At 38.6% G+C, this 14,653-nt stretch overlaps 1 protein-coding gene across 1 annotated transcript in view; it reads right to left on the bottom strand.

Moving 5' to 3' along the window:
- Window positions 1-14,653, bottom strand: part of SH2D4B (SH2 domain containing 4B) — a 66,417-nt gene that overhangs the window by 38,944 nt on the left and 12,820 nt on the right. Inside the window, exons 2-4 of the mRNA XM_074544711.1 lie at window positions 10,129-10,288; window positions 8,901-9,048; window positions 1,266-1,410 (exon numbers count right to left, since the gene is read on the bottom strand). Coding sequence (XP_074400812.1) covers window positions 1,266-1,410; window positions 8,901-9,048; window positions 10,129-10,288 — 453 coding nt within the window. The remainder of the gene's footprint in view (window positions 1-1,265; window positions 1,411-8,900; window positions 9,049-10,128; window positions 10,289-14,653) is intronic.

The raw sequence follows: 14,653 nt of genomic DNA on the forward strand, positions 1-14,653 counted from the left end.
CTGCGCAAACAGCATTCCTCAAGAAAACAGAGGCAACAATTTAAAACATCAGTTACCTCATTAATGCAATAGTAAGAAAAAGATGTCTGGTTTTAGTAGTGTTTGTAGTATTTTGTTTTATTTCAATGCAAAGGTAACCTGGATTACTTTTTTTCTTTTAACATTATGATTGAAATGTTTTTTCTTTCCTTATATAGTATCAAAGAAATCCTAAAGTACATAATACCATCCTCTATGGTGGGTTGTCAGCTGATGCTGATTTTCTGTAGATTTTCTCAACTCACTTTACTCTCACATAGCCAAAATACAGAAAGTTAGTTTTCCTTTACATATAAACATGTACACCTGGATTTAGATAATTCTCCAGAAAATAATTACATTATCTTTATTGACAGTGTAATATGCAGAGGTTGTGTTGATCAAAATTAACATACTCTGTTATGAGCTTGGAAAATGGCACCAGTGTATCACATAGATTTAATTCATCTTGTACACAATGATTCATTATCAGATCAATTCCAGGTAATAGCACTACAGTAATTAGTCCTCAGGAATTAATGAAGTGATGACTAAAGCCATAAAATAAACTAATTGTATATTTTGAAATGTATTCATAATGTGAGCCATTACTTATCTACAGTATTAATGTATAGATCTATATAATAATATAGTGTTTTCTGTTCCTTATACACTTTTTAAAATCACCAAGAAAATTGAAATTAATCACAATTATGATATTCATAAAGAATTTCAGGCTATCTAAAAAGGAACAGTACTTCCATAGCATGAGACCATCATCAGGTGTTTTTTTAGAGCAACAATATAAGTATGATTTACTGTAATCTTTTGGAATGAAGTGAGTTTCAGCATTGATGCCATAGCTTCACCCCACTACCATATGGAAGCAATTAAAATACTGATGAAGGCACATTCTATCTCTTCAAAGATGGCTGAGGACAAGCTGTCAAAATAACTATGCCCTGAGTTATTATTACTAAGCCAAAACTGTTAATTAAGTACATTAGACAGAATTTAATGATCTCAGTCATTGTACACAAACTTTTCTATAAGGCATTGACACAGATTCAGGAGGAAATCCAAAACTCCTGTTTGTAATTTTAAGCTGGCAATTTCCACCAAAATAATACAACACTTTGTATTGCTCTAGGTAGAAGAGATTTTTTGGCCACAGCATCTCCATTCTGCAAGTGTCTTTTTACCTGCTTTTAGAAATACATGAGTGCTGTGAAGGTGGTTTTACTCACACTGTTCTTCCCACTCCTGGTCGTCGTCGCTGTGCTGACTGTGCTGCTGAGCTTGCTTGAGGCTCAGGTACAGCTCCTTTGCCCGGATTTCTTCCTGCTGCCTGATCAGCTCCTCACCTTTCTGTCTTTCCTCTTCTTCTCTTTTCTAGAGAAAATGAAGTAAGCAACAAGTGACTAAAGAGGTAGATGTGTCAAAAGCTGAGACACTGCTTCAGTTGCTTCCTATCGCAGAGAAGCTGCATTACCCTGGACAAATCACCATCTCTTCTAACTTTGGGCTTCTCACCTCTCACAAGTGGCATCACTGAATTTTCCCACCTCCTAGGAATTCCTGAGGAGGGTACATTTTGAGACCACAGGTATCAAAGGAATGAGGAACATGTAAGCATCTAAGATCTGAAAACTATACAGAAAACATTTTATCACGTGGCACCAAAGCCTGTGCTATTCTCCAGGCTGTGAGCAAAACTTGGTTTAAGTCCATGTGTACCCCCATTGAAGATACTGCTGCCTTTGAGCACTGCACACAGCATCCACAGAACCTTAGAATTCAGAAACTGATTTATTGCTATTCTTGGGTTAGGAACTGTCCCACTGTGTCATAATAACCAGCACAGGGAATAATACTTCCAAAAATTTAGATCACTACATTCTGGAGGAAAAGGCAGATCCTTCAGCACAAAACAGTCACTTTGTAAAATGCAGCTGAGAGTAACATGCCAAAAAAGCTCCCTTGCAAGAAAGCCTTAAAAGAGATGGAAATCTGAGAAAGACTGCGTCCTCAGTTGGCCTCCTTCACATTTTCAATAACATAGGAGCTCAATTAATACAGAACTAGGAATCTGTATCTGTTTTCCAATGAGTTTTCCCAAATCCCTTAGGTAGCGAAAAAGTAGATTTAAATAATGTTGTTTAATTGAAGCCCACAAAAACCTCAAAACTGAACTTCATTAAGTGTTATTCATGTTATTGAAATAACTTGAATTACAAATAAAACCAGTTTTTATTTAATTTTATAATGGAATCAGCACTATACCCTTATGGGCAACAAATATACAGGTAAGAATTTTTTAATAAATCCCAGAGTAAAATCACCCTGAATTACTGTCCTGGTTACCTGACCTAAACTATAAGTACAGGAAACCCAAGTAGGTTGTTGCAAAATGTTAATCCTATGAAATTTCTAGAGTGAAGGTTAAGGGTCCAGCCCTTAATGTTAAATGGTTCTGTGAACAATGCATTAGACTGCTCTTACTATTTCTAAGAAATAAAAGCTTAGTATTGTTCCTCAGTCAATTCTAGTGCTACTATCTTGGATTATTTCTAGCATCATCCTTCCATTGTTATTTCCTGGCTCCTAAAACCATGAGCTGAGTGGACAGTTCAGTAATTTTGAGAAGTCAATGCTTTTAGACAATGCTAATTTCAAAGCCAAGCAGCTTCCTCAGAAAAAATAATTATCTTTTTTAATATAGAATTAGGGATTGCACATTTTAGCTGCAAGTAAATAGTTCTATTCCCTTCTTGAAAAAAAGATGAGATCAACTGTTCTTTATTCTTATGAGGAGAATATTTATTCACTTAGCTTCACTACCTAAAAAAATTCAATACATTCAGTCTATCCTTCAGGAAGATGGACAGACACAGAAGCAATCCTGGGTTATCAGAATATTTTCTATTCAACATCTTAAACCACAAGGTAAACTTAAAATAGAGGAGGGGGAAAATCCATCTCACTGCAGTTTCCCTGAATCACACAAGAGTTTTGTTGTAAGTTTGGGCTTGTTTCTTAATGCAGCTGTTGTTGAAACATTTCTAGTAAAAAAATGGAAGGATCTAAGAAAAGCAAACAAATAGCACCCCCACACAACACCAAAAACTAGAATTCAGGTAGAGTTTACATTCTTAATGGAAGTTAACAATGCAAACTAAGAAAATCCTACCTTTTTAACTGAAAAGGAGATTTAAGTCAAAGAAGAGATAACAAAAGCTTAACATGGGCACTTGATTCTGAATTCACCAAATCTTTTTCACATAATTTTCCTTTTTACAGAAAGAGGAGATTTAACTTATATTTATTAAATTAGTGCAGAGATGTGCAGGTATATTGTCCAACTCCCTCAAGGTGTGTGTGAGAAGAAACAATCCTTGCTGGTATGACACGGGAAAAGAACAGTCATCCTTTGTCAAGTACAACTAAACAGTGTGTGTTTGTATTTAAAATTAACAACAATTGAATTAATTTACTCTACTGGAAGAATACATCAAGCAGTTTGTGTGCTCCTCCCCAGGAATCTAATCCTGCACATCAGAGCTGGGAGTGAAGAGCTGTAATATCTACAAACACCATCTTCTGCCTGACAGTTGAGAGAGATTGTCCTCTTTGCCTGACCCTTTTAGCTCTGCCAAAATAATTAGGAAGTGACAATTCTGTTCAGAGTTGCAAATTGTTGAGAAATACCAAGCTGCTGAAACAAATCACACTGGCAATTCGACAGGCAGCAGTAATCCTCTCCAGCCTTTACTCCACTGGAGAATTTGAACATGTTAAATGATCTTATATATCCTCTGGCAGTTGAGAATTTACCACCAACTTGTTTCTGTCTATGTGTATCTCACTATATTTGATAGCTTTACTATGAGCAGCTCTAAATAATATTTAATATTAGCCATGGTTAAGCTTTAATGTTTTAGTCCAGGGCAGATGAGAGCAGTTAGGTCATCAATTAATTTTTGCTGCAGGAAGATTTAAAAAATACACTGAGAAAAAGGTAAAATAGAGCAGTGGGGGTTTTTACAGAGGAAAACTGCGCTTTTGGCTGCCACAGGTCTTGGGGTCTTTCTGGGGAGTCTTACAGGTTGCAGGGCAGCTGAATGACCACCCTCCTGCTGCTCAGGGCAAAACCCACAAGGTGTGTTTGTTGCAACAGCCCTCTCTGAAGCAAATACTACCTGGGATTCTCTCAGGGCTTCAGGCTGGCAGGCAGTGTCTTTGGCAGCCCTGAAAGCTGCAGCCAGCCGGATGCACTACAGCTGCTTTGAATCTCCTGAGCCCACTCAGCAACCACCTGGGCCAGGCAAGAGAGTCAGGGCTCCTAAAACACAGCTGAGAGCCCTCAGGGACCCCCTGCTCTCAGGAAGGAAATCTGGAGCCCCAGGGTCACCAGCTGCAGTGCAGGCTCCTCTCAGCAAGGCTGACACTGTCAGAGATCAGACATATCTCCAGACCCACCTGACAGGTGCCAACAGAGCTCTAAGTAAAGGCAGAAATATGTCCAACACCTTCCCAGAATTTTTCCTGACAAAATTCTCTCGTTTGCATCAGAAAATAAAGTGTTTGCAGAGGCATTTTTTTCTCCACTACCACTGTCTCTCAAAAGGAACACAGGTTTTGCATCACTTCACTGTGCATGTATTTGCACAGAGACAAACATATGAACTGAGCTCATGCTTTATGCAGAAGCTACAAGATTTCTGCCATGGGTGTGTCCCAGGACATGCTATTCACACATACAAGGAGGTATCAGCCTACTCTGATCACAAAGACCCTGTGTTCCATAAGATGGAAAGCAAAGCTAAGGACTGCTGCTGGCTGGGAGTTATCTGACATTTGCTGCACATGCTGGAACAGGCTCTGCTCAAGTAATTTGCCATAGATCCAGTGACCATCTACTTAAAGTTTGTCTCTGGAGCTTAGAGACTCTTCACAGCTAGAAATCCTAACATGTAAGCTACGCTCATTAGTGGCTCAGATTTGGCCATTAACCCATGGAAAACACCTGAGCTTTGCTAGCTTTTGCCAGTAATCCAGACTGAAGACAGTGGCTTCAGAAGTCACTGAGGAAGATACTTTCCTTTAAAATGAATATCAATTACAAGTAGGATAGATAAAACCTGAACATTCAGTTCCCAACCAAAACTAACAACTTCCTCATTTGCAACATTGTTCAAAAGACAACAGCATTGGAGGAAAAAAGAATTACTGAATTGTTGTGACCCAAAAGGAAGCAAAATGAATTCTTGTAATTACCATTGAAATAACCAAACTAAGGCACTTTCAGAATGAATTGGGTGCTGAACCCCAGCAAGAAGCTGTTGTCATATTCCTAGATTATAAATATGCTGGTTTTGGGAAAGAGTTCAATGTTTTCTTGGCGCAGCAAGCACAGAGCTGAACTTACAGCTTATTTGCACTTGGAGATAACAGTGCTTGACGTTTACTTGGAGACGAGTTTTTTCAGATCAAGACAGAATGCTCACTGCTCTATTATAAGAAGCCCACAGTACTCCAAATGGCAATGGTGACAGTTCACTGTATTCCTAAACTCTACATCTGGCAGCAATTTTCTGAAGAATCAGTCCACAGCACTTGGGGGCAGAGTAAAGCACTCAGGCATGTGTTGAAAGCTTATCCAAGCTCAATGGAAAGTGTATTCTTTCTACTGAGCATAAGGTTAATTAGATATTTCCTGAACAGAAGCACTAATTGTTCTGTTCTCTGAACCTGTCTTCTTTGATGAGACACATTTCATCTCCCAGGGAATTTTTAAGAGGCAATCCAGCTCTGCTGTCAACTGTGCTCATATTATTAAATTTGGCAGGTATCTGATGTTGTCATAAGGAGAGTACTTTACTATTAATATTCTCCTGCTTTATGTAGACCACATGAAGACTTAACTAAGAGATCTCTTTTATTTCTAAATGTAGCTGAAGGATACCCACCCCTGGCTGGATGACACTCACATCTTCAATTTGCCTTAGCTCTATACATTGTTCAGACTCTTAATGACAGCTACTGATAACCGTAGAAAATTATGCCTATGAGCTCCTAGCCTTTGAGAATTAGCAAAAAGATTAATGATAGTAATTGGCTCTCTTATTTGTCCTTTGCAAGAGGCGCATAAAAGAATAGCTGCCCTTAAACTGCAAAAATAAAGTAGTCAATGTTACATTCTAGCATCGTAAATTAAAGGCAATTCTGCTTAGAAACACCAAGGAAAGCAATACTTTTGGAGTAGTGTTGGAAAAGGAAATAGGGATCATCACTCACTTCGATATGTAAGATACCATTTATCTAGTGCAGACAGCCCTAACGTCCCATGACTGGTCAAGAGGAATAAAAGCTTCTTAAAAAGGAGTTTTTGTGACACAATCTGGTTAGAAATTAAACATGCCAGCAGAAAGGAGACAGTTTCAATTCCCCAAGTCAAAGTGCTTCAAGAAGATGAAGCATTAGCAGAGACTGGACTTTCCATACCTCAGTCTGGAGACCTCTTTAAACATGGCCTGGTCATCATCACAGAAGGATGATTACCAGTGTGTTAAATATTTTAAATCTGTTGCAGCAATCTTGCCTACGAATCTACATCAAATTCCACACCCTTTTCTTCATTTTATCAATTACTTCTGTCATACATCAGTAGATTCATTAATTCATCTTTTTCCCTGAACCTTAGTTGTATTCCTTCCTTCTAGGTGGACGTGGATGCCAGAAATACAACTTTCTTTCCCTGTCTATATACCATGTACAGCGTACAAGATCTGATCTTTCAAGAGCATGTAAGCAGATAAGCTGCTTTTCTGAGTAGCAAAGGAGAGTGTCAAAGGAATCAGTCCTGCATTTGGATTTCTGCTGGTGGAACCCTATGCCAGACCAAGTCTCTCCCAGCAGATCTCAGATTATAGGCCTAATTGAAGAGCCTATGCTGAAAGTGGAATTAGGCTCACTGTTGTTGGATTAATACAGGAAATTATGGGGAAAACTTGATAAAGGGCATTTAAAGAAACAATCACTACATCATATCTGGTTTCCAAACTAATTCTTTAAGTCAGGAGTTCCTTTCAGCTGGGTCTTGTCTTGAAAACTTCAGTCCATTTGTTTAAATTTTTGCAAATTGTGTCTTCAAATGCTTAATTTAAGAGAAACCATTGGGAAAGAAAGGGTTTCTACTTCCTTAGCAGAACAAATACATTGGCAACTTTAGGAAGAGAGATAGAGAAATCCCAGATGAAGTTAAGTATTTGAAATTCAAAGCAGAAACTGAACCATAATCTCATCTCACTTCCAGCAGTGCTCCTACAGCCTTACACAGCTGGATGGAGGACACCTGCTCATGTCCTAGGAAACAGTGGAAACACAGATCACTGTGACATTACCTTTCCATCAATATGAACATGAACAGAATTTAGTGCCATTCCTTTTAATTTTATCAACAACAAGTTTGCCTTAATAGAAAGCTATGAATACTGGCCACTGAAATTCTCAGAAGCTGCTCACTCTACTCTTTGAAAAAGAACAGTAACAGTGAGCTTGTGGACATTTTCCCCATCAAGTGTCCTGTGAGTCAGCCACATAGACCTGAGTGAACACTGTCACCCTTTGTTCAAGAGGGCTTTACTTTCCAGAGAGCAGAGGAAAGAGTGTTTAATTAGTTGCTGTGCTCATTATTCATACATTAATAAAGCAGAAAGGTATACTTTCATTACTCATTGACATCACATTTCAAAGGCCCCATTCTCTCTTGTGAATTCAAATTAATTGTGCAAAGGTAAATCAGCAACTCTATGCAGCCTCCTCTGCAGGACCTGCCCTGGCTTTGTGCTCCACAACCACCTCAAATCCCAGGCCCACAGTCTGCAGAGTGACAAGAAATTTGCTATTTGCCATCAAACCACATAAACCTTACACTAAGTTTTCAGCATCCCTCCCATCACAAAGGGCCAAAGGGAAAAGTCTGTCCCCTCTTTCCATACCTTAAATCACTGCACCAGGAAAGGAAGAAGAGACACAGCAAGCTGTCAGCAGGGGAGAGGAGGGTGGATGGAAGTTACTGGATCCTCAGTGTCATATTTTCTAAAGCCTTCTCCATGGAAACTCAGCCTCACCAACCATGTGCAGTCCCAGCATGCACATCCCATTCTCAGAGGACTGTCATGACTTCTCTACATGAACCCATTATATTTCACTTTGTCATTTTTAAACAAGTTTTTGTCTTTATCAAGTAATATGAAAAGGGTGGACAGATGTGTTTCCTATTTAGTTTTGAAATTGCTATTTTCAACTAGAAAATGTGAAAAAATATTATTTCCAACAAATATTAAAATATCATAACTGAGCTCATAAAAAGTTCATTGTAAAGTCAATAAAAATCAAGCAAATTAACTTCTCCTAGAAAAGCCAACTGGACTTTTCCCATATGTTGAGTAGGGGAAGGATCCACCCCTTATTATTTTGAAGGAAGTAGTGACACAGTTTTGAAGTTCATTATGTGAACAAATTCATCCAAGATACACAGAATACATTCAAACAAACTAACTTAAAATGAGATCTTTCCCAATTGTACATTTTTTTTTCCCCAGATGATTCATCCAGCACAGCTGACTGAACAATTCTGTTAATGTGTGAGCTGAATAACCAGTTTGATTGTTCTGGCACTTCTGAATGAGACCTGTAATTTTTTCTCATCGCTCACCCAGCTGTTTTGCTGAACACCATGTAGCTATCTGTATATTCCAGAATGAAAAATTACAACTCTGGATTTTAAAGCTTATTAATAAGCATGCACTGAAGGTGACAAAAACTGTGAATCTATACGAAAACACTATAAAAAACCCCTTAAATTTCTCTATGCAAACCTTCAGTTCCTCCTGAATTTTTTCTTCCTCCAGTTTGGCTGCTTTCCGATCCTCCATTTCTATTTTCCATTTTTCTGCCACTATTCTGGCTTTTTCTTGAGCCATAGCATCACGGAATTTCTTTGTTATTTCAGCTTCCTTTTGTCTCCTTCAGAAAAAGATGTGAAAACAAAAATTTAATGCACTAATTTTCTTAAATTGAGGATCAATGCTTATACACTGGTTGCAATAAATAATTAGCATAAGCCTTCATGGAAAGATGCAAGCAAAGAATTAAAATGTATTTAACAGGAGATCTCGCACAAATCATATTTGAATAAATCATCCAGAAAGCAGACAATTTACAATTTTTGATAAATTATTAATTAAAATGGTACTTCTAAGTTAGACAAGTATTTCTTGGATGTCTTTAAGTCATACCTTATTTTTTTCTATTGGTCTAGCAAAGCATGGTTGGGAATTTACTATCTTTCAAACACCAGTAAAAATGTCTTCCAAAATCTTATGCTAGATTGTTTATTCATACTGACAACATAAGAGGAATTCAAAGGACAGGTTGAAGGTTTCAATCCCTGCTTAAATATGCAAGCTCTCAAAACAAGAATAATTTCATATGAAAAAGGATAACACAGAATAACCTGATATTAAAGAGTCACTTTTCAGTGCTGCACTACAAAGGGAAGTGTGTGAGGCAGGTGGCCTAATTTCTAAGAATATCAATCATCAAAACACTTTTGAATGTCCCCCAAACCTGGAAGAGGCCCTGCTAGAAGCAGCCACATGGCACTTTGTATAATGAGTTTTGAACTGCTGGAATAAAAATTAATACAAGCAAATTGCAAATAAAACCAATTTCAAAAAGGATTTTATGTACTAAACCCCCATTGTGGGCTCTGAACTGTGATACAACAAACATATCTAATTTAATCATCTCAAAACCAGACTGCTTCATTTTTCTTTATTTGCAGGCTGGTCAATGGTTTAACTAAATTCCCAAGAGAGAAAAAAGTTGGCACCACTTTTTTTTGCAAATAGGGTTTTTGGCTTTCAGTATTCAAGAAAAGCAAAATGACATTTTTACAAGCTGAAAACCTGACAAAGCAAGTGAAAGCAAACGCTTACAAAACATACTTACCAGTTTTACCCACCATTACCTCCCACCTTTCTACAAGGTCATGCCTCCCCATTATGCCAAGTGGACCCTGAACTCAGACTCTTAAATCCTCACCATAGCTCTTCTGCCTCCTTCTGTGCCTGCAGCCTGGCCCGCTCTGCTATGAGCTCCTCCGAGATCTGCTCGTAGGGTTTGTCCCCCGGGGCTTCTCCCATAACCCAGACCCAGACCTCACCGTCCTGGCCCCGCAGCCACTGCACGCGCTTGCCGTTACCTGCAACACCACCGAGAACACACCACAATGTAAACACCGCCTCAAATCCTGCACAGACACATCTGAAAGGGTGGGGAATCTGAAACTTAGAAAACATTAAGCTTGCCGTTTACAATTAGGAAGAAAACATTGCTCAGAGGTCCAAAGAAATCTTCAGATTTGACCAAATTGTGCCAAACGCTGGGGAAAAAAAATTAAAAGGTTTTCATGCTGTGGATTACCAATCTTTAAAGACTCGCTGTCCCACAAAAATAAAAATTATTAATTCAGGCATGCATTTCCCAGAATTCCAGCATTATAATCCCTTTTTAATTGCTAAATTTGGTCTCTTCACTCAACAAGGGATGAATGAAGAGCATGGAAAAAGAGATGGGCAAAACCAATGACCAGTCATATTATGCTTTGTGCACAAAGAATGTCCAGTGTTGAACAGGTAGAGAAACTTCATGGAACATGTTCAAAGGATACAGGAATTTTGTGTTCCCACTGTGTGAAGCAGGAGTTTCAGGGAGCCTGCATGCTCAGAGCACACCATTTAGTGCTGCACAGCCTATTCTGCTCACAGAGGCAATTGAAAGGGATTAAATTTCTGGTTCAGTTTTCATGACACAAACTACACAAAAATCTATGGTTACTGTGTTGACAGAGTGATTTTAAGAACACCACAAAAGGCCTGAAAAGCTCTTTACAAAACAGACTGCATTTGGTGAGCCATCAAGTACAAGTGTAGGACTACAAAGGACACTAGATTGGATCCTACCTGAACCCATTTTAATAGTTATTTACATTACCTTAGTGTGGTTTGGTCTTTTCCTTCTGCTTTGATAAATACAACTGTCAAATATTATAAGCATTTTAGAGGTTCATAATAAGGAATTTGTAGAAACACCTCTTATGCATCAATTTTTATGTTTCAGTTCTTGCAAATTTCTTGAAACTGTCCTCCACAAAAGGAGATTCTGCCACAAAGACCTTTACCAAATGAATACTGGATTTATTTCAAAGAATTCAGACTACAAGGCCATAAAGGATCAGCAGTTTTCATCATTCCCTGTATATTGGTCCCCTAGAGTTCATCCTCTCACCCAAACACTGATATGAGAAAATTGTGCATCACAAAAGGAAACTTCTAAATCTTTATCTTCTAAAAGAAACCTTGCCTCATTTGAAAACATGAGGAAATGGACAGAGTACCATTTTCCTAAGGAGTTTTTCTCCAGTGTTCCCCTAAGAGTCAAAAGAAACTTATCCTATTTATAACAGGCCTGCCAAATAACAGGCAGGCTTTGCTTCCACTTTTCCTCCATCTCTCTCTAGCAGCATCAGCTTAGCTACTCTCACCTTAAGCTACCACTTGTTCTGTGTGAGGACATATCCATTTAACCGGATTAAGTTTCCCAATGCACAATCAATAAAGTGTTTCTGACATCCCAGGCTGAAGGCAGAAAACTGCAGGAGGCAGTGGAGTGGGGCTGTTGACAGCAGCAGTGTCAGCACCAGCCCACACTCACAAGTGTTGACAATCCAGACTGAAGGCAATGAATGGATCAGATCTCACCATGAAAGCTGATATTCTATATCAAATTTGAAAATGTAATTTATACGAATCCCCAGCGTTGGCCTAACGGTACTAACTTCAAAGAGGGGTGGAAATTTAAGCTAATAGTGTTTTCCTTCAATAACCCTCAAAAGCATTTGCTCTTTCACAGTCTATCAGATTATGTCTCAGGTTATAAATGTGAATGTATTTCATTGTGGTTCTTATTCTGTACATTGTGTTCCTGTCAGCACAACATTTATTTTGAACTTGTATTTTTTGGATACAGCATTAGAATACCATCTGCTGAGACCTGACTGCCCATATCACTGCTTGCCTCCAAGGTTTGCTCCTACTGCAGTTCCTGGTAAAGTATCTTGAGAAGTACGGAATGAGTACTCCCAGGAACACTAATTCCATAAAACTAAAGGCAGTGTTTGTTTTAAAATCACAGCACATCATCTTTCTTGTGAGGAATCTGAATATCCCAGTGTCTCTCCTTCATTTAGTACATTAAAAAAAAAAAAACACCCCTTGTATTAATTGATGTGTACCATAACTGGTGGATACAAAATACTACTCCAGGTCTGAGACAATTTCACTATTTTTATTCATTTATGAGCTTTCCAGAGGGAGCCAGGAATGCAAAAGAAAAAAAAAAAACCAACAAACTTTTCAGGTAAGCAGACAAATTTTATCTTTGCTTCTCTCAAGTTTTTCTGTGCCAAAGGTTTATTAATGTGTTTCTCAGAGGCACAATTAACCCACTGCAACCCAGCCCAATAAAAGAAATAGCTGATTTGTCGATACGTCTTGAGAAATTGTTCTTTCTTCTTTTAAAACAATGGATCTTTTTTATAAAGTTCTAGCCAGTAGATGTATAAACTCCTTTGAAACCACCAGTGTTGTTGGTTCAGTACTACACATAGTACTACTGTATTTGCATCAAGTACATGTTCAAATATAGTCAAAACTGAAAGATTTGTGTATTAAACAACCTGGCAATTTTAACCTTCAGCATTAAACAGACAGACCCCCATATATAAAAATAAATAAATAAATAAATATACACATATATATATAAAATTTTAAAATAATTCAGCTTGAGCACAGATGGTCTAATTTAGATTTTTCTCTAGAAGAAAAGATGGCCTTTTCACATCCAGCCACTGAATTTACTTCAAGAAATTACTCCCATGCAAACCTTCCTTAAACCTCTGCTCCTATAAAGCTGCAGCTGAGCTTTACTGTGCAATCTGATCATAAAACTCAGTAGATTCTTAGCACAAAATAACATCAAAAATGATTGTGCAGGAAAAAAAAGAGCACCTCAGGGAGAAAATCTGGCACTGTGAAAGCAGAATTTCTGCCATACAAAAAGCCTCTGCAGCCTGCAGAATCACATTCACAGTGAGAGGGTCAGCTCTTCTAGGCTAATGGTATTTTAAACTGCAGAACCTATGGCAAGATCAAGAAAGTCCAGAAAATAATTTCCCCTATTACTTGTAGGAAACTAGTCTTGTCTGCTTTGCAAGCAGAGAATTACTACTATTTAGGGTTGATTATTACAAAATAATTCCTGCTTTAAAATGCCTCTCAAGTATTAAAATTATTCCGCAAAATAAGATGTTTTGTTAATACACTTTACTTCCAAATGAAAAACGCCAAAAAAAGAGAAAAATTCAACTAAATGTAAAAGGAGACAAGTCCTGACTAAACAAATTTGAAATGTAGATGAGAAGGAGGCAAGAGAGCCTCATGTTTCCTGGTCAGCAGTAGGCTGCTGAGCCTAGTCACAGAGCCTAATGCAGAGTCAATAAACAAAAATTAAACCTCTTGAGCCCCAGTCTTGTGCCTTGACCACAAAAGTACCTTTTTCTTCTTGGAGAGAGTGTGACAAGTTGCAAATAATAACCTTAAGGAAGCGGTGAACATCAAAGCTAGTCTGGATTGGAGAGTGGAAATGGAAGTAGAAACAAGCAATGTTTTATTAGGAAAACTTAGTGAATAATTTACTAGGTCTTTGCCATCCCTTCTCTTCCACCATTTTTCACCTAAAATATCTTTGTAGCACCAAAAGAAAGACAATATAAACTTTTGAAGTTCTTTTCACCTGAAGCTCATCCATTAATTAGTATCTCACATGGAGGTCCCCTAAAACTACACTCATACTGTTTTGAGACCAATAAACTGGTTTCTGGCTCCTTACTCCAGACAAATACCAGGTCAGAAAATGCAAAATCAGGTCTCTCAAATTTTCAGCACAAAGGGATCACAGCAAAAACTTTCTCGGAAACCTAAAGCCAGAACCAACAGCAGCTCAAGTTTGTACATGTAAATGCACACAATCAAAAATAAGACCAAATCATGTTTTCTATTTGTCTGTTATTTGCACAGCCAATTCTATAACAGCAATGAAAGTGTAAAACAATGCCCTGGAGGGCAATTGGAAACTCGAGCTTTCACCTATAAGAATTATGATTCTGCCAGCAGCACTCCTGATCCCACCCACAGAGTGCTGGAGTGCTACCAGAGCTGAGCCACGGGGCACCACAGGCTGCTCTGGCCTCTGAGCTGCCCCAGGGCCTGCAGGGCATGTCACCTTGTCAGTGGCATGGGGGAACGCTGCCAGGGAGCACCAACACTGCCTGGACACCTGGGAACAGAGAGAAGCACCAGGACGGGCTCACTGGGTTCCAATCCTATCAGCTCAGACCTCCGCATTGTGTCTGAGGCTTGGAACAAACACAGACACACCAAGGAGACCTGACCCCCACACTGCCTCTGCCAGCTGGAACAGAAGAGATGAGCCACTCACTGGGTTTAGG

Source organism: Zonotrichia albicollis, chromosome 7 (assembly GCF_047830755.1).
Source record: "Zonotrichia albicollis isolate bZonAlb1 chromosome 7, bZonAlb1.hap1, whole genome shotgun sequence".
In the NCBI taxonomy this organism is placed as follows: Eukaryota; Metazoa; Chordata; class Aves; order Passeriformes; family Passerellidae; genus Zonotrichia; species Zonotrichia albicollis.